We start from the raw sequence: 26508 nt of genomic DNA, 5'->3' as shown, positions 1-26508 counted from the left end.
CACGGGGATTCGTGCAAGACACGCCCTTCTTACAACAGATATCATACAGGAGCACATCCATCCAAAAACAGTCCGTCGTGTTAAAGCACGCGGTGCACACGCATCCTGTGCTCTCAACACATATAAAGCGTATCGGGACACAACGGAGAATAGACACCCAAAGGCGTTGGAGAGAAAAAAAAAGGCAGATAAGAGTTTATGAAAGCAGTAAAATTCTAAAGTATTGCAGCATCCCAGCCAGGTTGAGGCCTTTTTGGTTTGAAGTGACTGTTCGGTCCGATTGAGGGAGGGCGGAGTACAACACAGAAGACTGACAGCAGGATGTTGATTGATACGGTAAAATGGGTTGTAGGAGCAGACCCGGGGGATGAAGGGTTGGAGAAGGTGCTAGAAAGTTGTGTTTGGGGTTACGAAGTCAGCGATTGTTCAAGTAAAACTTTTGTGACACTTTATCATGTCAGTCGTTACAGTATCAAAGAAAAGATAGAAAAGATCGCATTACCGCAAAAACAAAAGGTGATTAATCATCAGAAACAGGTGTGATTGAAAAAAAGAGCAGGACAAATCGAGGTCAGAAATAAAAGGCAAAGAGTAGACAACAAAGTCTTTTCGCATTCGCATCATTCAATGCACCAAACGTGGATTTACACGATAATAGACCACACGCTAGGAGAATCTGTGGTCCCGCAACAGTTAAAGTAACGACAAGTTGAATTTCAAAGAAAACACAATTCGGTCAGGTGTGTATTGACGATCACGGAGAAGCGATGCAAATTTTAACAGGCGACAAGAAAGGTAATGTATATATTCGGCGAATAACATTACACACCAAAGGAGATCGTGATATGCCATTCGTATTTAAATGTTTACAGTGAGAACAGCGTTTGCTATGACAATCAATAAATCACAGGGACAAACATTAGAAAAAGTCGGATTCTTTATTAGAGAAACAGAAACAACATTCACTCACGGGCAGTTATACGTTGCGGTGTCACAATGTGTCTCCAAAAAATATTGTTTTTAATGAAGCTTTAGTGCAAATAACGAAATTGAAACAATTCCAAAGGAAAAAAAAATTAAAATTGTATATCCGATTAACCAAACACAGGGGTTGGCAAGCGAAGCCCCCTAGTAAATCAAAATAAAATGTGTGGGTTATTAGAGAAACCTCCAATGTTTAGTGCACACTATCCATCCATCCATCCCAACTACATCCCAACGGAGGTCTGCTGGAGCCAATCCCAGCCAACACAGGGCGCAAGACAGAGGGGACTGGGTGGTCTCTTGGTCCTGGAATCCCTACAGATTTTTTTTTTTTCTTCTCCAGCCGTCTGGAGTTTTTTTTTTTGCCCACCCTGGCCATCAGACCTTACTTATTCTATGTTAATTAATGTGGACTTATTTTTATTTTTTATTGTGTCTTCTATTTTTCTATTCTTCATTTTGTAAAGCACTTTGAGCTACATTTTTATCTTGTATGAAAATGTGCTATATAAATAAATGTTGTTGAAACAAACCCCGGGCAGGGCGCCAGCTCAACACGGGCACACCCACACCCTAGGGCCAATTTAGAATCGCCAATCCACCTAACATGCATGTCTTTGGACTGTGGGAGGAAACCCACACAGACACGGGGAGGTCATGCAAACTCCACGCAGGGAGGACCCGGGAAGCGAACCCAGACGGGTCTCCTAACTGTGAGGCAGCAGCGCTACCCACTGCGCCATCGTGCCGCCTAGTGCACACAAAGGATATTAAAATGTAACATTAGGGTCACAATACAGAAATCTTTTGCGGACTGTGTACAAGAGATGCAGTTTGCACCGATTTGCCCTCATTTATCTGTGCATACTTCTAAATGCAAAACCGAAGTGAACACATTGGCAGATATGTGATCTGCCATTTGTGGGTGTCCACTTTCAACTCACTTTCTCTGTTCAGTCTGCTGTGGCTGACATTACTGCTAATATATCACAAATGTATTGGCATGAGCGAAGGAAAATGAACTCTGCCAGCAAGCACGCACAGATGTGAATGACCCATACAAGGCAGTAAGGTGTTTGCACAACAGAAGAAAAAGATCAACATCAAAAGAAACGGACTAATTATGAAATTTGCCACAAGAACATTTTGTACTTCATTGCAAGGGGAATGTCCTTCTGTTGTTTTCCAAAGCCCCAAACCTACAGTGGCCTGTAAATAAGCCGTGACATTTTCTGGAAGTTCAAGAGAGAACATTTCTATCAACAGAGAACTTGTAAACTGAATATTATGCGTACTGTAAGGATTCTCAACAGTGAAAACACTTGGCAGTTCAAAGAACGATACCAGAGAAGGAAGATCTTAAGATTAGGCACCTATATAGTGATTTAGGGTTAGGGACCAATAGTTGACTAAGAAAACCAAAACTAACTTTACAGGGGGTTGCGCCACACTGCAAACAATACACAAGAGTGGACTGAAATGTAGAATTCCATTACAGTAAAATGAATAAATACATACATCCTTGGAAATTCTACCCAAATTTCCCAAATATGACAGAATTCTCGTCAGATGCTCCGGTAAACCTAAAAGAAAGATTTGGACAAAGTCAACACCACAGCATGCAGCGATGGGACAAGACAGACGAGAAGATTTACAAAGCCATCTAAGTGTAGAAAAAAAAAAAGGATGAAGGACGCCGTCCTTGTACAGAGAATTAAATGAGATATCCACTGTGGCCACCGGGGGGCGCCACCGAGCTCCAAACCCTAGGCACACTCGTAGGTGTTTATTCAACCGTGGCACGATATGAACCACCAGCCTTACAAAAAAAAACAGTTGCCCAATCACAGATGTAAGCCATTCTTCTTCCTCCTCCCGTCCTCCATTGAGTGTTGTCAAGGAGTCAAAGTTGGGAGGCAGCCGGGTGGGGGTCCGTTTTAACAAGTCCTGATATTCAATAACGGTGTTAATGAGCAGCAAGAATTGGCTTCTTATTAAGGAACTGGTTGGAGTGAAACAGGCTGTTCCAGGGTCGCTGGTCATATGTCGGCTCTTTTCTGTTTGGCTGCCATTTAATGAAGAAACGAGTCAATTTAGAGGACTGAATCCTTAAAATCAGGGAAAAGGAGTTCACGAGGAGTGAAAACTGGGCACTGATTAAGAAGACGGTTAGAATGACAACCTGCAGCCGCTGCGGCCCACCAGGCCCCGAGTTGGACACCCCTGTTGTCGTTTCTGCTCTTATTCTTTCATGGAGTTTTCTGTGACTCTTACCGGGTACCTGACAGTCAGCCGCTTTTGAAATTGCCTTCCTGTTCCTGGCGGTTCACTTCACCCTTATCTGGTGTGGCAACCAGGGGGCGCTCCAGCTGCCCCAACCCCGACACACCCTGACAGGCCGAGACAAGGGTTCAGCACAGCACACGTTTATTTTCACACGTGGCGCTCGTCTCCCTCACTCCCCGCAACAGCACAGTACATGAGCACCAAATTCACAGTCCTCATCCTCTTCCTCTTCCTCCTTCTTCTTCTTCTTCTTTCTTCTTCTCTTTTTGTCATCCGCCTCCACTCCTCCTCTTGGTAAGCTTCCTCCTGACTGTGGTTCCCCAAAATGGAGTGAGGCGGCTCCTTTTCAGCAGCCCCCAGGAGTGTTTCAGACGGCTCATTAATCAGATCTGGAATCACCCCCAGGTGTGGTGAAAGCCCCCGTCCCCTCCCACCACCCCGTAGAACTGTGCAGCTCCCCCTGGTGGTCCCCACGGAACCCAACAGGGCTGTGCCACACTTCAATTTCCAGTGTGCTTTGCATGAATCCATGATGTCACATCCGCCCAGGAGGGCTGCCCTCTAGTGCCCTGCCAATACTCTCTCCCCTGCTCCTTCCATCCAGCTGGCATCCCAGATGGGTAATGGCCGAGGCCGCCCATCACCCTGGTTTTCCTGAAGTGCTGACCTTTATTAACACGTTATGCTTCTTCTAAGATGGATGCCATATTTTTTAATATGAAAAGCACACCAGAGCAACCCTAAATGACAATGTGAGCCCCTAAGTCTCATTTGTGTTCCACATCTGGGGGTCCTGGGGCCATAGGCAGAGACCTAAGAAAGACGGAGTCGGGTTCAGTGCATCCAGTTGGATGTGGCGTGTTGACTTGGATGGGAGTCGAGGAGTTTCGCTTTCTCCGGGGTCTCAGACATGCCAAGCAGGGTGAGATTGGTGGGGGTGGCACTGCTTTGGCCCACTCTGGTTGATTTTATCCTGGGTTCTAATGTATGATTTACTGCGATTTTAACTGAAATATTTATTGAAGTCGTTCGACTGCAGGTTTGGACCCCAACTTACACACCAACCTTTGTTGTTTCTGTGTCCCTATTGCCTCAGCCATCTTCGGTTTCATGACAATCAATTACCAAGTTCAAAAAAATGCCAGCTGTGGGTTACCCGACTATCAGACTGCACCACCATAAGGTCATGATCTCTGATTTTCAGTATTTTACAATTTAAATTCTTGCAAAGTTTCCGGCTAATTGTACACTCGCTGGCCACTTTATTAGGTACACCTTGCTGGTAGCGGGTCGGACCCCCTTTTGGCTTCAGAACTGCTCTAAATCTTCATGACGTACATTCAATAAGGTGTTGCAGACATTCCTCAGGGACTTTGTGTCCATATTGACATGGTGGCATCACACAGTTGGTGCAGATTTGTCGCTTGCACCACCATGATGTGAATCACCCGTCCCACCACATCCCAAAGGTGCTCCACTGGACTGAGATCTGGTGATTGTGGAGGCCATTCTCATATACAAGAAACCAGTCTGAGATGATCTGAGCTTTGTGACACAGTGGGTTACCCTGCTGGAAGGAGCCATCAGAAGGGATGGACACGGTCATAAAGGGTCAGTGACAATACTCAGGTAGGCTGTGGCATTGAAATGATGCTCAGTTGGTACTAAGGGACCCAAAGTGTGCCAAGGAAATATCATAGACACCATCACACCACCAGCACCAGCCTGGACCATTGATACAAGGCAGGATGGGTCCCTGCGTTCATGGTGTTGACCATCCAAATGTCACAGCAGAAATCGAGACTTGTCAGACCTGGTGACGTTTTTCCAGTCTTCTAGTGCCGTTTTGTTGAGCCCTCAGTTTCCTGTTCTGAACTGAGAGGAGTGTCACCCGCTGTGGTCTCCTGGTGCTGTAGCCCCCCATCTTCTTCAAGGTCTGACGTGTTGTGTGTTCAGACATCTGCACACCTCAGTTGTAACGAGTGCTGATTTGAGGTCCTGTTGCCGTTCTCTCACCTCAAACCTGGCTGGCCATTCTCCTTTGACCTCTGGCATCCACCAGGCATTTTCCCTCAGAGAACAAATCAAGCGGATTTTCAATCCACCATCAGCCTCTCATCGAGGTGGAGTGTAGGAGAGGCCAAGTAGAAGCATAAGAAATCCCTGGCTGTTTTCTCTTTTTCCTTCCCTGTAAACCCCAGAGATGTTTGTGCGCAAAAATCCCAGGCAGATCAGCGGTTTGTGAAATCCTCAAAGCAGCCCAACTGGCATCATGCCATGTTTGGAGTCCCCTCTGGCCCCTTTGTTCCCCACTCTGATGCTCAGTTTGAACTTCTGCCGGTGGTTCACTTCTTTCTTTCTTGACGAGATCTACAAGCCAAAATGCATTGAGATGCTGCCCTGTGATTGGCTGATTTAGAGATTTGCGTGAACAAGAAGCTGATTGGGTGTACCTAATAAAGAGGCCGGAGGAGGGGTATATCCGTCATAGGCTTTTAAAACACCGAGACTTCGAATCTGAGGTTTGCTGTTGTGTTTCTTGCACCTGAAGAGAGTTTAAAAATGAGTTACGTTTGGCTGCGACGCCATTTTGTTTTTTCTCCGCCATTTTGTCTTTTCTCTGCCATTTTGTGGATCCTGTTGCTGCAATGCGCATAACAAGGGCTGCAAAAAAGAAGTGAAGGGGTCTGACGGGAGTCCCGACAAGTCCAGATTCATTCACGGGAGGTCCGAGCGAAAGCCCGAAAAATCAGAGTTCGGAGAAAACAACGTGGAAGTCTTTAACCAGAAACAGCAAAAGAGTCGCAAAGAAAACTCAGCTGCTTATTGGGGGGCGTGACCTTTGTACCGTCTGGATGGTGACGTCACCAACCTGTGCACTTTCGGGTCGTTGGCTTAGCGGCCGCTGAACAAAATGGCGGTTAAAACCAAGATGGGGGCTGAACGACACAGAAAAACAAATTTAGATTGTTATGGAATTCCGTCTCCGTGCTCCAAATCCTAACACGCAGAGTGAAAAGGACCCCAAAACACTGCAGACAGACGACCGATGAGTTGTATTTGAAGGCGTACTTTAACAAGCACGATACGAGACCCTTGAGGTTTATTTATTGGCGTTTTGATGGTGTTCACTTTGGACCCCCCCGCCCCCCATTCAAGCCCACTGGATCGGGAGTTTTGGGATCTCCGTTGTCCGTGTAAATACGAGATTTTCTCTCTAAGAAACGAGGGGAAAAAAAACAGCAATTTAGGGTGGGGAATTCCTTTAAGTGCCAAGCCGTGGTCTTTAAACAGCAGACGAAGGGCCAACTAATTAACGCAAATATTCAAACGAGTGTTTAATAAGCCTCAGAGGCGCACGCCGGGGGGCCGGCGGGGGACCACTCATTAGAAAGAGCAGGAAGGATCCAATGAACTAAATAAATATTTCACACAAGTTTTGACTAAAGAAGAAATTCAGGGAACGCCTGGGGCAGAAGGAACAGCCGGCTCCGGATTTAAAGATTGGAAAAAATGGAAAAGTTAAAGAGTTCGCTGCGCTTCAGGTGCCAAGTGCTTTAAACACACGCAGGAGCCCACCCCAAGGCCAAGGGATCCCACCAGCATTTGCCATCCATCCAGTAGATAATCAGAAACGTCTGGTACCAGGGAGGCTCCACTTCCCAAAAAAGAGAAATGAAATGGATGGCATTAGCAACCGGACAAAAACATCATCCTCTGTGCCAGTCTGGTGACATTAAGAAGGGCTGAGGCTGGAGCCCACCCTGGCAGCAGGAGGGGGTGTGTGGGAAGCACAGCATTTCTATTGAAGGGGACAAACTCTGGCTGATAGTTAGTCTTGTAACCAGTAGGGGGCATTGCAGTACCCCAAGTCCCGGGTGCAAATGCAAGGTTTACTAAAACAGATACCTCACATGGTACGAGGGCAATGCAATTCTTTCTTTCATTCTTTCTTCTCCTCCACTCCTCCCTGTCCATCCTCCACACTTGACTCCATCTTGCCTGGATGAGGTCGAGCAGATTCTTTAATCTTGGACCCCAGGAGTACATCTGGTGCCAGGGCATAGCCCTTTGGGAGCACTTCTGGGTCAACAAAGCAGGGATTACCAATCTCAGCGGCTCCCCCTGGTGGCCTCCACAGAATCTAACATGGCTGCCCCATGGGACTACAGGTCCCAGCATGCCCTGAAAGTGACTGAGTGGGAATCTTAGCTCTGACTCGCTTCCAGGGTGCTAGCGCCCTCTGCAGGGCACAGCTGGGGTTCAAAGCCAGTCTCTGAGAGCCATTGTGTCATTGTGACACCCACTATGTTATTATTATTATTATTATTATTATTATTATTATTGAAGATTCAGGTAACACTTTTGTCCACAGTCAGGATATCCAGGCAACAACGTGACAGTTGGAGGTGCCAACCAAGTCAAAGGTACCACCACTCTCACTACTACCATGGCACACAGGGCTGCTATATAAAGCAGTGACACTAAAGGCAGCGTTACATGCGCATCAACAAGGTCACCACCCTGCTTCATTGGACAGGTGACCCCAAGCTATTTTAAAATCCTAAAATCCTGAATGAGGCCCCAGTGACAAGTGACTGTGACAAGGGACAACTTTAGTGGGAGGCTGTCCTTAAACGTGCATAGAGCATCTTTGGTATCCGTGTGTCGTCACATCTCTCCCTATCTACAGTAGCTCTTATATCACTTGTCACACCTCTCTATCGGCCCTTCATATAGTGCCTTTTATGTACTGTACGTATCAACAACAACAACATTTATTTCTATAGCACATTTTCATACAAAAAGTAGCTCAAAGTGCTTTATATAATGAATAGAAAAATAAAAGACACAATATGAAAAAAAAGTCAACATTAATTAACATAGAATAAGAGTAATAATAATAATAAGAAGAAGAAGAAGAAGAAGAGTAAGGTCCGATGGCCAGGGTGGACAGAAAAAACAAAAAAAACTCCAGACGGGTGGAGAAAAAAAATAAAATCTGCAGGGGCTCCAGACCAAGAGACCCCCTGACCAGTCCCCTCTGGGCAATCTACCTAACATAAATGAAACAGTCCACTTTAGATTTATGGTTCTCACGGAAGGACTTGATGATGATGGTGACGTACTATTTTATTATATATACTGTATATATATATATATATACTGCTCAAAAGAATTAAAGGAACACTTTTTAATCAGAGTATAGCATAAAGTCAATGAAACTTATGGGATATTAATCTGGTCAGTTAAGTAGCAGAGGGGTTGTTAATCAGTTTCAGCTGCTGTGGTGTTAATGAAATTAACAACAGATGCACTAGAGGGGCAACAATGAGATGACCCCCAAAACAGGAATGGTTTAACAGGTGGAGGCCACTGACATTTTCCCTCCTCATCTTTTCTGACTGTTTCTTCACTAGTTTTGCATTTGGCTACAGTCAGTGTCACTACTGGTAGCATGAGGCGATACCTGGACCCTACAGAGGTTGCACAGGTAGTCCAACTTCTCCAGGATGGCACATCAATACGTGTCATTGCCAGAAGGTTTGCTGTGTCTCCCTGCACAGTCTCAAGGGCATGGAGGAGATTCTAGGAGACAAGCAGTTACTCTAGGAGAGCTGGAGAGGGCCATAGAAGGTCCATAACCCATCAGCAGGACCAGTATCTGCTCCTTTGGGCAAGGAGGAACAGGATGAGCACTGCCAGAGCCCTACAAAATGACCTCCAGCAGGCCACTGGTGTGAATGTCTCTGACCAACCAACCAGAAAGACTTCATGAGGGTGACCCAAGGGCCCCATGTCCTCTAATGGGCCCTGAGCTCACTGCCCAGCAGCATGCAGCTCGATTGGCATTCGCCATAGAATACCAGAATTGGCAGATGCACCACTGGTGCCCTGTGCTTTTACAGATGAGAGCAGGTTCACCCTGAGCCCGTGACAGAAGTGAAAGGGTCTGAGAAGCCATGGAGAACATTATGCTGCCTGTAACATCATTCAGCATGAGCAGTTTGGTGGTGGGTTAATGATTGTCTGGGGAGGCATATCCATGGAGGGTCACACAGACCGCTACAGGCTTGACAAAGGCACCTTGGCTGCCATTAGGTATCAGGATGAAATCCTTGGACCCATTGTCAGACCCTATGCTGGTACAGTGGCTCCTGGTGCACGACAATTCCTGGCCTCATGTGGTGAGAGTATGCAGGCAGTTCCTGGAGGATGAAGGAATTGATACCATTGACTGGCCACCACACTTTCCTGACCTAAATCCAATAGAACACCTCTGGGACATTATGTTTTGGTCCATCCAATGCCACCAGGTTGCACCTCAGACTGTCCAGGAGCTCAGTGATGCCCTGGTCCAGATCTGGGAGGAGATCCCCACAACACCATCTGTCATCTCATTAGAAGCATGCACCGATGTTGTCAGGCATGTATACAAGAACACAGGGGCCATACAAAGTGCTGCGTACAATTTGAGTTGCTGCAATTAAATTTTGGCAAAATGGACTAGCCTGCCACATCATTTTTCACTCTGATTTTTGGGGCGTCTTTGAATTCAGGGCTCTGTAGGTTGATCATTTTCATTTCCATCAAACGATGTGGCATCCTTTCGCTCCTAACACATTACCCAGTCTATATCAGTATAGATATCCAGGAGGATTTCTTTTTCCCATTGAGATCTGATGTGTTTTCAAAGTGTTCCTTTAATTTTTTGAGCAGTTTATATATATATATATATATATATATATATATATATATATATATATATATATAGTAGTATTTTAGTGTTATATAGTGCCTTTCACATCTGTGTATATACAGTATTTTAAAATACCGCTCACATTGATCTCTATATTATTTTGAGGCTCTGACATCTGTCTGTTTATTATATCTGTGCAACGATTATATAGCACCTTTCACATCTATCTATCTATCTATCTATCTATCTATCTATCTATCTATCTATATAGTGCCTTTCATTTATCTATCTGTCTATTATATAGTGCCTTGCATCTATCTATCTATCTATCTATCTATCTATCTATATAGTGCCTTTCATCTATCTATCTGTCTATTATATAGTGCCTTGCATCTATCTATCTATCTATCTATATAGTGCCTTTCATCTATCTATCTATCTATTTATTATATAGTGCATTCATATCTATCTATCTATCTATATAGTGCCTTTCATTTATCTATCTGTCTATTATATAGTGCCTTTCATCTATCTATCTGTCTATTATATAGTGCCTTGCATCTATCTATCTATCTATCTATATAGTGCCTTTCATCTATCTATCTATCTATCATATAGTGCCTTTCAAATCTATCTCTATCTATCTATCTATCTATCTATCTATCTATCTATCTATCTATTATATAGTGCCTTTCATATCTATCTGTCTATTATATAGTGCCTTGCATCTATCTATCTATCTATCTATATAGTGCCTTTCATCTATCTATCTGTCTATCATATAGTGCCTTTCACATCTATCTATCTATCTATCTATCTATCTATCTATCTATTATATAGTGCCTTTCATATCTATCTATCTATCTATCTATCTATCTATCTATCTATCTATCTATCTATCTATCTATTATATAGTGCCTTTCATATCTATTTGTAACCAATCGGCCAGGGTGAGTACGTAAGCGCCAGCTTAGTGAGGAGACATGGCATAAGCAACTGTAGCAAAAAACGTTGTTTGTCGACCAGAAATGCCACCACTTTGTGTGTTTTTTACCAAATTCCCGGTGGATGAGACCCGCCTCGACTCCGGACACCTGCCAGGTAGAGAGCTGTAGGCTGGCACCGCTGTTAGCCGAAAATGAACTCCCCTCCCTTTCCTTCCAGTGTTTCGCAGTCCAGTTGAATGTCCGGTCGGCGGGTTTGAAGGCCCCGACCACAGGAGCAAGGCAATCAAAGCCGATGCGCTGCATTTCATTTCCGGCGCCACACATGATTTATGTTTTTCCATTCACGGCCAGGGTGCGACTCTCGGCCAATCAGAGCGTCCGTGTCCCACGCTGACGGAAATTTCCCAAAATAGGAGTTTGCTCTCGAGTGATAGGGAGATTTCTCGGAGCCCGATAGAAGAGAGAAGGCGAGAGGGCGGACGGATGAGCGAGCTGACACTCCAGGCCAAAGACGGCTTTGAATTCCTTCGAACTGGACGTGCACGTCGGTTGGCGCCTTCGCCCCTTTCACTTTTTATTAGGAGCCCCTCGCTTTTTTTTTTTTAATTTGCTGCCGAGGACGCGTTGATGCCTGAAGCCACACCGCTGTATCATCTCTGCAGGAACTTTGGAACGTCCATGACGCGGAGTCCCCAACCCACTCTCTGTCGTCTGTCCCCATAACCCCTCCCCGGCCCTCCCCGTGTCTGTCTGTCTGTCCGTCCCCCTGATTTTAGCATCTGCCGAATGTCGAGGCCGTCCCTGAACGCTCCGACAAGCGCACACTTGATCCCAGTCCAGCTGGAAGGGAATTGTCCTCCTCAGCAGTCTTTTGATTTGGACTCTTTGTTTGAGTCTCTGCAGATCCTCCCTTCGCTGCTCTCCACTTTAGGTATGCCAAGTGGTTTTGAAATTGAAATTATAGTCTTATCGGAAAGAACGTGTCATTTATAACAACATGTTAGCGGTACAGGATGTTCGTGGGCGCCTGCCAAATCTTCTTCTTTTGTGAAGTTAATACAACAATATAAGCGCAAATAAAAGGAAAGCCTTCAAGAAAGTGTTGAGCACAGGTAGAGCCGGCGCGCTGCCCACCAGTCGAGGGTCTGCGCTCAACACGTGGGCCTTTGCTTTACTTTTAGCCACCCGCACTGCTTCTCCTCCGGTGATGGGGTTGCCCAGTTACAGGGGCGAATATCACAGATGGGGGCACCACACCCTGTATGTTCCATTGTGATGGTCCAGTTAGTGGGATGAATGGCACAGAGGGAGTGAGCAGACACTGGCATTTTGGGAGTTCAGATGTTTGGGCAGCCATGCCCAGTATGTGCCATTGTGAAGCATAGCCCAGTGAGTGGGGTGAATGGCACAGAACCCAGCATTGAAAGGGGAAACATGCGCTGGCATTTTATGAGTCTGGTGTCACTAGGGGGCACCATGCCCTGTATATATGTGCCGTTCTGATGGCCCAGTTAGTGGGATGAATGGCACAGAGGGAGTGAGCATACACTTGCATTTTGGGAGTTAAGACGTCTGGGCATTACCAGGGGGAGGCATGCCCAGTATGTGCTGCTGTGATGTGTAGCCCACTTAGTGAGGTGAATGGCACAGAACCCAGCTTCAAAAGGGGGAACATGCACTGACATTTTGTGAGTGAAAAATGTAAGGTGTCACCAGGGGCTGCAATGCCCAGTATGTGCCATTCTGATGGTCCAGTTGGCAGGGTAATTTGCACAGAACCCAACATTTACGGAGGATCATGCACTGGCATTTTGTGAGTACAGAAAGTTGGGCGACACCAGGGGGTGTCATGCCCAGTAAATGCTTTTGTGATGAATGTCCCAGAAATGAGTGTGAATGTCACATAGCCCGGCACAGTGCCATTTTGTGAGTGCAGAAGGTCACCAGGGGGCACCATTCTTTACATATGTCATTGTGATGTGTGGCCCAGATAGTGAGTTTAGAAGTTTGGGCATTACTGGGGAGAGGCATGCCCAATATGTGCCATGGTGATTCACAGAACCCAGCACTGAAAGGGGGAACATGCACTGGCACTCTATAATTTCTGGAGGTCAGGCATCACCAAGGGCCCCATGCCCTGTATGTGCTGTTGTGATGGGTAGATCAAGGAGTGGAGTGAATAACGCAATGCCCAGCACAGCGAGATTTGTGGAGGGCACGAGGACGGGTGTCACCAGTGGTCACCATGCCCTGTATGTGCTGTTATGATGGCCCAGCAATCAGGGAGAATGACACAGAGCCCAGCACAGTGGCATTTTGTGAATTCAGAAAGTTGGTCATTGCCGGGGGAGCCATGCCCCATATGTGCTGTTGTGATGCGTGGCCCAGTTAGTGGGGCGAATGGCACAGAACCCATTATAGCAGAGGGAACCTGAGCTGGCATTCTGTGATTTCAGATGTTCAGGCATGTCCAGAGGGCACCATGCCCAGTAGGCATTGTTGTGCTGAGTGTCCCACAAAGTGTGGCAAATGACACCTGCTCCAGCACGGCAGACATTTAGTAAGTGCAGAAGGTCGGATGGCACCATAGGGCACCATGACCTGCATTGCACAATTATGATGGCTCAGTTAACAGAGTGAATGGCACAGAGGGAAGCACATACACTGGCATTTTGTGAGTGTGGATGGTTGGACGTCACCAGGGGGCACCGTACCCCATATATGCTGTAGTGACGGGCGTCCAGTGGCATTTTGTGAGTGCAGAAGGTCATGCGTCACCAGGGGGCATCATTCTTTGCATATGTCATTGTGATGTGTGGCCCAGTTACTGGGGTGAATGGCACAGAACCCAGCACGGAAAGGGGGAACATGAACTGGCACTTTAAAACTGCTGGAGGTCCGGCATCACCAAGTGCTCCATGCCCTGAATGTGCTGGTTGGACGTCACCAGGTAGCACCATACCCCAAATATGCTGTTTGTGATGGGTGTCCCAAGCAGGTGGGGGGAGTGAATGACCCCTGGCCTGGCACAGTGGCATTATGTGAGTGTGGATGGTTGGACGTCATAAGGGGGCACTGTGCCCTGTGCTGTACTGAAAGCTGACCAAGAAGAAGAGGAGAGCAAGTGAGCCAGCAGGTGCCACGTGTGCCCGATGGAGACTGAGAGTGGGGTCACTGGGTGGTGGGCGCTGTGTGTTTATTTTAAATTTTATTACACCGGTTCTTTTTGTGTGAGAATTTCTACGTTACTGCTGGCTCTTTGAGTCTTGTGTTACGTCTGAGCCACGACGACATTGTAAACGACTTACAAATATTTTGCATCTTTCCGCATGTCATTTTTATTTTTTTAATTTGCTACAACGTCGCTAGGCAGAATGTACCGGAAGCGTAGAGCACTGGTGTCCTCAGTGCGGGAGGGCCATCCGAGCTTACGGATAAAAGATGAAACTTCGTACTGCACCGATGAAGGTGAAATGAACAAACACCTGGGCAGGACCTCGAGACAGGTCTCACCCCGGGCAACCTGGCCCCAAACTAACATGTCAGGCTTCAAGGCCCACACAGGCCCAAAGTGGGGCAACAATGGCCAGTTTGGAAATGTGACCACCCACACCGAGTGCCCGAGGATAATTGTGGTCAGAAAAGATGAGGGGCTGATCAGACGGGAACGACGCGGATCACGAGAACGGAACGACAAAAAACAACGAGAAGCAAAGGGAATGAAAATGAAACAAGAGTCGAAGTCAAGTAGGGGCTCGGAGTTCAAAACCAGAAACACGACGGTCACCTTAGATTTGAAGTGGAGGCGTTGCGTCCCTCGAGGGATAATTGTGGCTGTCACCAGTGGCTCAGTGTCATCAAACGTGTGACAATCGCACTCCCGTCACCAGATGCACATGGAAATAAAAATCAACTTTTATATTCTGACTCAAAATACACAGCAAGCGTTAGAACCCGACTGTGTACGTCGTTAAAAGGGCAACATGAGAGGGGCGGGGTCTCCTCAGAGCCCCCCATTTAAGGGCAGTGAAAGCTCTTGGGTAAGGCAAAATCCTTCCAAGATGAAGGACCCCTGAAAGTTAGACACGGGTTCAAGATGAACGGCGACTTCTGATTGGATCTGCTTGTTAATTTAGTGTTGAGCAGGAGGGGCGGGGCATCCGAGGGCACACAGGGAAATGAGGTCACGTGGTCCTGAGTGGGGCTGTCCTCCTCTCTCTCTCTGTGGAAGAGGGGCTGGTGGGTGGGTGTGTCTTGTTTAAACCCACCCCCCCGTGCAGAACATCCAGCGCACGTGACAGCGAATGACCCCCTGAGTGACCACCAAAATACAAGCAGAAGGACGTGTGGATGTTACAGGAAGCCACACCCCTTTGGCTTTAGGACAACATGAAACAAAGTGTTTACAGTTGGGGTCCGAAGTTTCCACCCACTTCTGTTGAATTCAATCAAAGTGACTTTCTAAGCCCACCACAGATTTCAGACTCACAAACTAGGAATGTGAACGATCGTTTAAGACGTCTACTCTGCCCGCGGCAAAAGTCGATTTTCCCACCGATGTTTCCAGACACACCAAGGATTTCACTTTTTCTTGACTATGTGACAATTCCAGTGAGTCACTTTGTCCCAATTTGGTGGCATTGCCTTTAAATTGTGTCACTTGAGCCAAACGTGTTGGTCTCCTTCCATGAGCTTCTTATAAAACGATGCTGGGATTTTGGCCCCTTCCTCCTAACAGAACTGGTGTAACTGGGACGGGTTCATCGTCCCCCTCGCTCGCTCCCACCCGCCCAGTTATTCAGTTTCATTGATGTCTCCAGTGCCACAGACGGCGTCCCCTCGTGTCTCGGCATGGCAGTGCTTACCACTGACGAACCCGGAAGGTGACCCTCAGATGTGCATACGTGACCACATGGATTTCACGTACAGTATAATGTCTAGAAAGACTACCAGGGCTTTTGGACTTTGTGCCCCCCGCTGTACCAATCAAAGGCCTTCGGGTATCTGTGGGCAGGTGAAGCAGGTGTTACGGGTAGGGAATGAATTTGCAGGTAGGAGGAGGTGAGAAAAGGACAAGGACACAGCCATACAAGTGGAAAATGGGCATTAGAAATCTCAAAGCAAATGTGCTAAGGTGGGCACCACTAAGGGTGGCATGCCCTGTATGCCAGACTCGGTTTTAGAAGACTTAGGCTGGTAATGCAGTAAGACCATGGCTGGGGTTCCCTCTTGGTGTGTTGAGCTGCATGACTGAAGAGGGCTGCTTGGTTTGAGTCCCCCCTTGAAGTTTAGAGGGTCCTGATCAAAGTGCAGAGTGGTCTGGGTTTCTCCCATTGGCATGGTGAGCTGCTTTATCAAAGAGTGTTGCAGGGTTTTGCTGCCATCTTGGTGTTTAGAGGGTTGTGCTGGATGAAGTGCCCTCCTTCATGGCATTTAGAAGGATGTGCCCGAAGTGCCTGCCACATAAGGGGCATTTAGAGGGTCATCATCAGAGTTTGGGTCCCCCTTTGGTGCTTTTAGCTCCACAATTGAATATCAGGGAGGTGGGCATTGCTGTTTCGGCCCATCTGTGTTGTGTGCAGCTCACTCAACACAGGGTCATGATTGGCGTGCATGGCAGCTTTTGTCGGGGGGTGTAACCCCTCTAAGCACTACCCTACATTCGGCCTTGCTGTATGCGAGCTGGGCATCCCAGAAAGGTAATGGGCAGAGGTGCCAGCACTAATAGGAAAGATAAGGGTGACTGAGGTGGAAACGCCTTCTGTATCTTTAGGGTGCTGAACACTGAGGGGGGCTACTCCTCATGACCACCAGAGGGCACCTAGTAAAGCATCCCTCTGTACTTTTGTTTGCTTTTGCCCCCAAGATGACATTTTAGGATGGTGTTCCCCCTATCAGGCACAGCTGGCATGAGGCCTTTCAAATGCTTTATTGCCCTCCCCAGGCCAACTGGGCACCAAGGTGCCCCATCCTCGACTGAGTCATTTCCACCAGTGCACCGGGCACTGCCCTTTTATTTTACCTTCCAGGACTTTTAGGCTGTGTGCCCCTGGCTTCGCCAATCAAAGGTCATCGGGCTCTTAAGCACATAATAAAGCGAAGGCACCTGCTGGCACTGACAGCTCTAATTGTGCCCCCTTTGAAGCCGATCGCAGCCTTAATGGCCCTGAGGTTATTTTTAGAAGTTGCTGCTGCCCTCTTGGACGTTGGCCATTTTTTTTTTTTTTTTGTGAAGTGCCGTTTCATTTACCACCTTTTCTCGTAAGTGTGGGGGTCCCACATTGGCAGATCCTTTCGATGTTTAACACGTGCGCCCCCGTGAGATTGGGAGAACACAAGTGAAATTACAAGCAAGCTGGCACAGCTTTAAATTGCATTGGTGACGGTGACACGCGGCCCGGTCAGAGGCGGCTGAGGGCTGTGAATTGAAATCGGAGGAATGTGAAAATTCAGTGGCGCACGATGCCGGCGGAGTACGTGCCACGACTGCAGGGGCTGCCATCCGTCATTTCAGACGGCTCCTGTGATCACTTTAGGAGGTTGTGGAGATATTTAAAGGAAAAAAAGAAACTTCATGCCAAGGAATGGCTTTGGCACCATTGAGGTTTAAGGTGGGTTTACTCTCATGATCCAAAACTAATTAGCTCAAGGTGGGTGTGGCATTCAATGGGCACATTCTGACTGGAGCTGACGTTACTAGGGCACTGGCTGGGTATTCTGAAATCCTAAGCTGAAGGGTGATGCCCACTTTTGATTCATTAAATATTAACAAAACAAGAAGAAGAGGAATTTATCGGCCAAAATTGAAATGTGACAGCTCAGTGGAGCCAGGAGGTGCCAGTTTGGTAAACATGCCCATGTTGATGTGAGCAAATGGTACTTGACTGGGTCATTTAAAATCCATCTGGTCATGCCTTCCATCCATCCATTTTCTGAAATCTGTTTATGGTGGTCTGCCCTTCCCACGAGGTGCCAGGTCAGTTTAAACCCATCAGAAGGTCTTTGGGAAGGAGGAGGAACACAGGAATGTGCACTGGGAGAACATCCAAACCGCACAAGGAAGACACCCGAGTGGACTCCAAGACCTCCAGTGGGGTTACCACCATGCCTTCGAGAATGTGACCCCAGACAGGCGATGACCAAGCTGGTGTTGGCACAGACAGCACACACGCACACAAGAAGAGTGGGCAGATGCCACAAAGAGATGAAGGGCGCGATTTGAACCCGTGAGGTAGCATTGGTATGCTGGTGATGACCAGACTGGTATATGTGTCTAGGACTTTGGAGAGGCCACACAGTCATATGAGGACATGTGGGCACACGGAGGTGGCATGTGAACCTGTGTGACGTTACCGAGACTGAAGACGCGTGCCAAATCTGCAGTGCTACACAGCTGGTTATTCAAAGCCATGACTCTGAAGATGTCAGTCCACCCAGGGAACACGTGAGGCCCCCTGAAGAACATGCAGTGCCACAAGACTGGTGTTTGAACCCGTGACTTTAGATGACCACCCAGTCAATGATGGAGCTGTTTATTTGTACCCACAGCTGAAGAGATGTGAGGATGTACTGCATCGGCATATGGAGCTGGCATGTGACCACAAGACTCCACAGAGCTGAATATGCAGGAAGAATGTGCAGACACCCAAGGGTGATGCCCACGTTGGTCTTTGACCTAATGACTTACCGATGTGAGACCCTATCAAGAACATGAGGACAACCCCCAGGACTGTGAACAGGCTGACATTTAAACTAATGAATCTGGTGGTGTGAGTACACTTGGGGACATGAAGCTGGCATTTAAACACCAGACTCTACAGAGGTGACCAGGCTGCTCGTTTGAACCCGTGACTCTGAAGACGGGAGTCCACACAGAGAGAGCATGACGAATACGCCACCTCAGATTCTATAAAGCCCGTGGACAGGCCACATGGCTCTGGAACTGAAAGGTCTGAATGAGGAGAGGAGTGCCAAAGAATAGCTGGAGTGCCAACTGGGCCAGCCAATCTAATGCCAGGCTCCAAAAAGCAGCACCAAGATATGCGATCGGTGGCACAACACAAAATAAGCTCTGCGACTGCCTGACTAGTAAGTTTGGCTTCTTGATCGCTGAAGCCCACTTGGGGAGGTCCAACTCATGACAGTGACACTCTACCAAATGACACGCTGCCTTACGGGGTCTCGAGCAAAAGAGAGATGGTGATATAATATATATAATATATATATAAATAGATGTATTGATAGAGATTGTGATGATGTGGGGGGGGGCCTAGCTGCCCTCTGAGCATCTGCGGAGGTATGCAGTACCACTCTGGGACAACAGGGGGCGCCAGCGCTGACAGTATCATCTTCATTTCCTTCTGCAGTACTGAGAAGACACCCAATGAGCCCCTCCCACATTGTCACAAGAAGCTGCACCCTTTCTGGTTGAGCCCCTGTATTACCCAGAAGTCCCCGTAACTTGGCTCTTATTTGGTGGCGCCCGTATTCGACGGGACACATGGGTGACATGCACCTTTGACTGCATAAGTCATGGAGCGGTGAAGTCACAAAACCAATTACCAAGGTGACTCTTTGAACCCGTGACTGTGAAGATGTGAGGCCACACATGACAGAGTATGTGACAACAATCCTGTCCCCAAAGTTGTTGGACAGTCCAGTATTCGAATCCATGTCTGACAATGTGAGGACACCTGGGCACACGGAACTGGCATTTGAGCCCATGGCTGTGCAGGCTTGAAGATGTGTAAAGAACATGCTAGTGCCATAAAAGTGGGGACCAGGCTGACTATTTGAGCCCGTGACTTTGAAGATGACAGGCCACACAGAGAACAGGACAACATGCCAAATGCCCCCACACCCCCCAAAGTTCATGGACAGGCTGGTATCTGAACCTGTGGCACATGGCCACATGGACAGTCTGCAAATGTCACCATCAGGCACATGGGGATTGAGCAAGTGCCACACAGTGTTCCGGATGTTATTTGAACCCATGACTCATGAAATTGTGAGGTCACATGGAGAACATGCGGCACCGTATGGTACAATCGATAACCGTGCTGGTATTTGAGAGGTGGGCCACATGCACTGGGGGAGAATTTATAAATGTCACAGAGTTGGTCACCAGACCAGGATTTGAACCCTTGATTCCAGAGATGGGTATCACCTTGCCACACTGAGAACTTGGAAAGAAGAACAGGCCAGTGTCTGAAGTGACATCCCTATGGATATGTGGCCACATGGGCACAGGTGTAAAGGGCAGATGCCATACAGTGACTAGGCCGGCATTTGAACCCTTGGCTATGGAGATGTGAGGATACATGAAACTGGGATTGGATCCCATGACTCCACAGAACTGAAGACACATGAAGAACCTGCAGTGCCAGCAGAGCAGGCGCCACCATTATGGTCAATTGGGCATTCTCCTGGGGTGCAGATCATTGGGGAGGGGGGAACCCAGGTTAGCTACCGAACAGTTGGGAAAGGCACTATATAGTGAAACACAGTAGACAGAGAAAGTCATGAGCCATCATCTGCACAGCTCCTCTATGACTTCACAATAAGAAAAAGTGTCTGTGTGTCCAACTGGTTGCATTCCAACCAAAGGCGCACCACAAACATTTGCAGTAATAAAATGCATTCTAACTGTCAGTCTAACAGACGGTGCCTCACATACTTTTTGAACTCCTGCACCAGATGGTATGTAACAGAGACGTGTATTGCATTTGCCATTCCAACAAATGGTGCATCACAAATATTAAGACTGCTTTTACGAAATCCCATACCAAATGGCATATAACAGAGAGGCGCATTGAGCTTGTCATTTCAACAGATGGCGCACTCTCATTCAGACTGCTTTTCAGAATCTCATATTAAATGGCACATAACCAAGGCTGGCACCACCATCAAGATGAATGAGGTATTTACCTAGGGTGCAGATCATAATGGGTGGCGGGGGACCCAGCTGTACGGGTACAGTTGGCACCGGCAGTGGGAAAGGCATTATATAGTGTACATGGCATGTAACAGAGAGATGTGCATTGTGCTTTTCATTTCAACAGATGGCGCATAACAAACATTCACACTGCTTTTATGAATCTCATATTAAATGGCATACCTGTATAACCAGAGCTGGCGCCACCATTAAGATGAATTAGGCATTCAGCTAGGGCACAGATCATAAGGACAGTGTGGGGGTCAGCCACACAGGTTAGCTACTGAACAGTTGGTTGGCACACTCAGAAGCTTGGCCTAGGGCACAAAATAACCTAGCATTGGCACTGAGTCCCAGGTGGGAGATGCCAAGGTGAGGCCACACAGTCACTGAGAGGGCTGCTTATTTGTACCCACAACTCTGAAGATGTGAGGACACATGCAGCTGGCATTTGAACACAAGACTCAACAGTCGAAGCCACATGCAGTCCCATGCAGATGTTGACCAAGCTGCTGTTTGAACCCAAGACTTTACAGATGTGAGGTCACGTGAAGAACATGAGGACAACCACCGAATCAGAGGACAGAAGGACATTCAAACCAATGAGTCTGGAGACATTGAGGGCACATGGAACTCTGCAGAGCTGAAGACACATGAAGAACCTGCAGGGTCACGTGGGTGATGCCAAGGTGGGGCCACATAGTCAATGAAAGGGCTTCTTATTTCTACCTACGCCTCTGGAGATGTGAGGGCACGTGGCACTGGCATTTGAACCCTTGACTCTATGGAGCTGAAGACACACTCGGATGGGCTGGATGGTCTCCACTCGTTTGTCAATTTTCTCCTGGAGGGCCTGCCTTGTCACACCCGAGACCTGCAGAGACCACTTGAACCCCTGACTTTACAGATGTGAGATATGCGAATCACTTTAACATGAAGACGCCACACCGTCCACGGAGAACAAACGGAAAGTCCCCGAGAGTTCCGACTCGCGCGATTGGCCTCAGAACAGAAGGGCGGATGTTCAGTCAAAAAGGCCTTTAATTCGGAAAGAGAAAGAAACTTCATCCGTGCTCAATGAAAACAGAAAAAAGGAGATGAATGGCAGCGTTTGAGGGGAGAAAGCCTTCTAATTGAGCGAAGATCACTAGGCAGCCGACCCTCCTTCAACGCGCCGTGCGCTTTTTTTTTTTTATTATTTTATTGGGGGGATTTCCGTAAAGCGCAGCCATGTGAGAGGCGCGCGGGCAGCGCGATGAAAGAAACGGCAGTGCGAGTGGCGAGTCGCGTCGGCCTGATTCAAAAGGGCTAATTTGTAGTTGGGAGCGCGTGGCCGTTATGTGTCGGTGCTGAACGGCTTTGATGACGGCTTTGAAAAAGAACAATAACAAAAAAAAAAAAAAAAATCATAATAATAAAAAGTCCGCGGCGAGGCAACGCATCGGCGAGTCTCGGATGCAGCGCCGCCGGTCTGCTGCCTTATCCGACAATTCATCCGCGAGGTGTCTGTCGGTCCGGAAGATAAGACCTTTTTTTATTTCATTTGCGGTAGTGATCATTTAAAACACAATATAGCGCCTTTTCATGTGGTTCTGAGTCGTTGTTGTCGCATGATTTATTATGTCAGCTAACTGAGTGCAGCGACAGTTCTGCGCGCCCCCGACTGGATCAGCCGACTTTATGGCAGGTTCGCTGGACTTCGTGCCGCAGCTCCGTGCGCTGTCAGTGTGGAGTCTACACGTTCTCCTTGTGTGCCAATTGTCTTTTTTTCTACACTGAAAAAATTATGATTTATTTTACCAAGCGTTAGGACATCAACGACTCAATAAAATATGTTGTTCAGATTTACTTCGTAAGACGTTGTGCTCTACGGACAGGCGACGTGTTAAAACGCGCCGGCCATTTTTATAACGGCATGTTTGCATTTCCAATTAGACAGGTCAGGTCAGGGTGGGGAGCCTGCACTGGTACAGCGTTTTGGGGTGCCAACTTGGGATCTCGGTTGGCAACCCCCTGGCAGACACAGTCCAGTTGGAAGCAGCCAGGTGTTATATGGGCGTCCCCTTGGCCTGGTCCAGGCATTCGGGTTCTCACCCCTTTCCAGTGACCTCAAATGTCAAAAAGGGGTTGTGTGTCCATAGATCAGGTCAGGTCAGGTTGAGGAGTGGGCACTGGTACATCACGTTGCCCCACTCACCACACGACGAAATACCTCGGGAGCCCATTTGGCAACCCCCCAGGGAGACATGCAGTCCAGTCCCACCTTCCGGAAATGACCCTCTATCTTCCGAGGCCAGGTGTTACTTGGGTGTTCCTTTGGCCTCAACAATGAGGATCACCCTCGGGTAATCGTGCCACATATCCGTAGTGCCCTAACTGACGCTCCCTCACAATGCAGGTCATGTGCCTCATTCTGGCCTCCCCGAGCAACACAAAGTCAAACCAGTGGGACCCAAGGATTCTCTGAAGAGACACCAAAGGAGTCTCCATCTCAGGTCACTGGATTGCAAACTGGGAGCACCAGGATTCTAAAGACTTGAACCTTTGTGCTTTTGCAGAGATAGCAAATTTGATGATTCAATTATTTCCAGTTAGACAGTCGTGTTAAATATCTTTAGTTATTCATTTGGACGTGAAGGCAGTTAGACGGATGTTGTGTGGTCTTGTCCATGTATACCGTACTGGTGCTGTTAGGCAGTGTGGCCTTCAGGGGGCGCACAGCTCCCAAACCCGACACAGACAGACGCAGGACACAAGTTCAGCACACATGTTTTTTATGTCATGGGAAACGCTTCCCAAATCTTCTCTTCTCTCTTTCTTTTCCTCCCGGTAAGTTTTTGTCTCCCTTCCTCCTGACTTGGCTCCCTGAATGGAGTGAGGGGCACCTTTTACAGAGCAGCTGGTGTTCCATAATCTGCTGGGTGTGGTGGAAGAGCTGCAGCACCCCCTGGTGGTGACCACGGATCCCAACAGGGCTGTGCCAAACTGCAACTCCCATGTTGCCCTGCGGGAGTCCGAGGCACCGGAGGGTGGGGCGGGGTAACTGCCATCTAGCGCTCTGGGGTAAGTTCACCCCCCCAGGGGGGTCCTTGTTCAGGCTATAGGTAAGAAACCCTGGCCGTCCGTCACAGCAGATCTGTTGATTCAGGTGTTTTGATCCCTGAAATCGGCGTCTCCTGTGGTTCTTCATTATCCCCTCTCTTAACTGCAGTCCTTCTGATGGAGTGTGACATGCCGTTTACTTCAAATGTGAAGTTTGCAGTTCATATTTTCATGGGTGTAGCCACAAGTTCTTTCAAGCTGACATCGACTCCGATGCTGGCGCCATCACACTGAACATCAGAGAGCCGACACGGCCCCTGTGACAACGCAGCGTTCACGTTTACATGCCGTCCGTTTATGTCATCGAATGCCAATGCATAATCTGATGCTACAGGAAGGCATTTCCCTTGCATCACGTTATGTTTATTTAAAAACACTGTCACCAGTTGGGACATCACCAAGTCCCCCCCAAACAAAAGACACATGAGACCCAACACCACTCCGAGTTCAAATAAAGGATTTTCAATCTACACAACTCAAATATAACCATAAATACAGACGATGTACAGACTTTAATACTCGCTCTTTTACCCTTTGGAGTTTCGCTACAATGTGACTCTGACACCCCGAGGTATGGCACCCCAGGGTTACTTCTAATGGCACATCATGGCTTGTTGGACCCACTTCTGGCTCATATGGAAATGCCCCCCCCCCAAACCAGCAGCGCCATCATCACCCAAAGACCCCTACAGGGTTGGGCTTCTGGCCTCCAACTCCCATGCGGCCCCATCTATGTGTTATATAGCGCCTTTCACATCTATCTATCTATCTATCTATCTATCTATCTATCTATTATATAGCGCCTTTCCTCTATCTATCTATCTATCTATCTATCTATCTATTATATAGTGCCTTTCATTTATCTATCTATCTATCTATCTATCTATCTATCTATCTATCTATCTATCTATCTATCTATCTATCTATCTATCTATCTATCTATTATATAGTGCCTTTCCACTGTCTCTATCTATCTTTCTATCTATCTATCTTCTATCTATCTATCTATCTATCTATCATCTATCTATCTAAATAGCTGCCAGAATCCCATTCTTGATCTGTCTGCTGCCCCTTCTGCCTTGGAGGTATGACTTTGGCTGCACTGATCATCTCCAGGATCATCTGACTATCCCTCCATGTGTTATCTATAGGTGCCTTACCTCTCTGTCTATCTTTCTATATCTACTTTGCCACTTGTCATCTTCAAAGAGCTAAATGGCTGCCAGAATCCCATTCTTGAACTGTCTGCTGCCCCCTTCTGCCTTGGAGGTATGACTTTGGCTGCACTGACACATTTCCAGGACATCTGACCTCCCCTGCCATGTGTTATCTGTAGGTGTAGGACCACCTTTTTACTCTTCTGCCCCTGGTGGTTTTCTGGTGCCCCCACAGACCAGCTTGTCTCTCATGAGACCTGTGCCCTGTCCTGTATCTCTGTGGACTCTTGCCGGTGAGATGACCCTGAATATCACATACATTGGTGCAGTGGCTGGCACTGCCAACTAGGAGCTTGAGGGACTGTGACCTTTATGGAGTGGCGTGATCTGTAAGTTCACATATGGCTGTCCTTCCACATCCTAAAGTTGTGCCACGTCAGGCCAGCTGGCGGCTCTAAACTGGTGTGGAGTGAGCGAGCAGACCCCCGGTGTGTGTGTGGAGGGGTCTTGTTTAGCATTGGTGGGACAGACTGCAGCTCCTGCTCACCTCGAGGTATAAAAGCTGTTGATGGATGGATGGTGTCCCATGCCAGTCTGATGCCCATTCACACTGCCTTGTTCTTGTTTTCTGCACATGTCCCTGGTTTTTCTTGCCAGCTGACTTTCCCTTTCCTTCCCACAGCTGTTCACTGATGGAATCACCAACAAGCTGCTTGGCTGCTACACGGACGACTCGATGGAGGACACGCTTCTCATCCGCATCTATGGCAACATGACGGAACTCTTTGTGAATCGCGCCAATGAACTGAAGAACCTGCAGATCCTGCATGCCAACCACTGCGGCCCGAAGCTGTACTGTACTTTTAAGAATGGCATCTGTTATGAGTTTGTCAAGGGCACCGTCCTGGACAAGTGGCTGGTGAGGGAGCCCCGTGTTTTCAGGTATGGCCTGGGGGGGTCAAAGGTGGCAGGCTGTCTGGATGGGTGGTGGGTGGGGGTATTAGTCTGGCCAATGAACGAGGTGCCCCCAGACTTAAGTGGCACATGGAGGGTCTGAAGTGGGATCAGAGCCCCAATCACTGAGCAACTCTAATGTCATATTGGCACCTGATGGGCACAGAGGACCCTCCGGTGGCTCTGATGAGATTAGAGTGCCTGTCCAGGGTTACCACACCGGGGTCTGAGTTCACAGTGTGCCCTCTTGTGGTCAGTAATGAATTGGCGAGAATGATTGGATTAGTTGCTGTGCCCGTGTGTGCCTGAGTTGAACTCTGGGCACTCTACTTTAACTCCCACACCCAAACGGCACCCAGACTATGCCTTGTGATGAACTGGCATCCCGTCCAGGGCTGGTTCCTGCCTTGACTGCCCTGAAATGCCAATCTGGGAGTGAGTGTG

The 26508-nt window shown here is 47.8% G+C and overlaps 1 protein-coding gene across 2 annotated transcripts in view; it reads left to right on the top strand.

The window, feature by feature from the left end:
* Window positions 1-26508, top strand: part of LOC120516800 (ethanolamine kinase 1-like) — a 200984-nt gene that overhangs the window by 47985 nt on the left and 126491 nt on the right. For both annotated transcript variants that reach the window (XM_039738744.1, XM_039738754.1), the window contains exon 2: window positions 25793-26052. In XM_039738744.1, the coding sequence (XP_039594678.1) occupies window positions 25793-26052 (260 nt within the window). The remainder of the gene's footprint in view (window positions 1-25792; window positions 26053-26508) is intronic.

The sequence above is a fragment of the Polypterus senegalus genome, chromosome 1 (assembly GCF_016835505.1).
Source record: "Polypterus senegalus isolate Bchr_013 chromosome 1, ASM1683550v1, whole genome shotgun sequence".
Taxonomy (NCBI): Eukaryota; Metazoa; Chordata; class Cladistia; order Polypteriformes; family Polypteridae; genus Polypterus; species Polypterus senegalus.
Note: the sequence above shows the minus strand (reverse complement) of the source record. Positions and strands in the feature narration are given on the sequence as shown.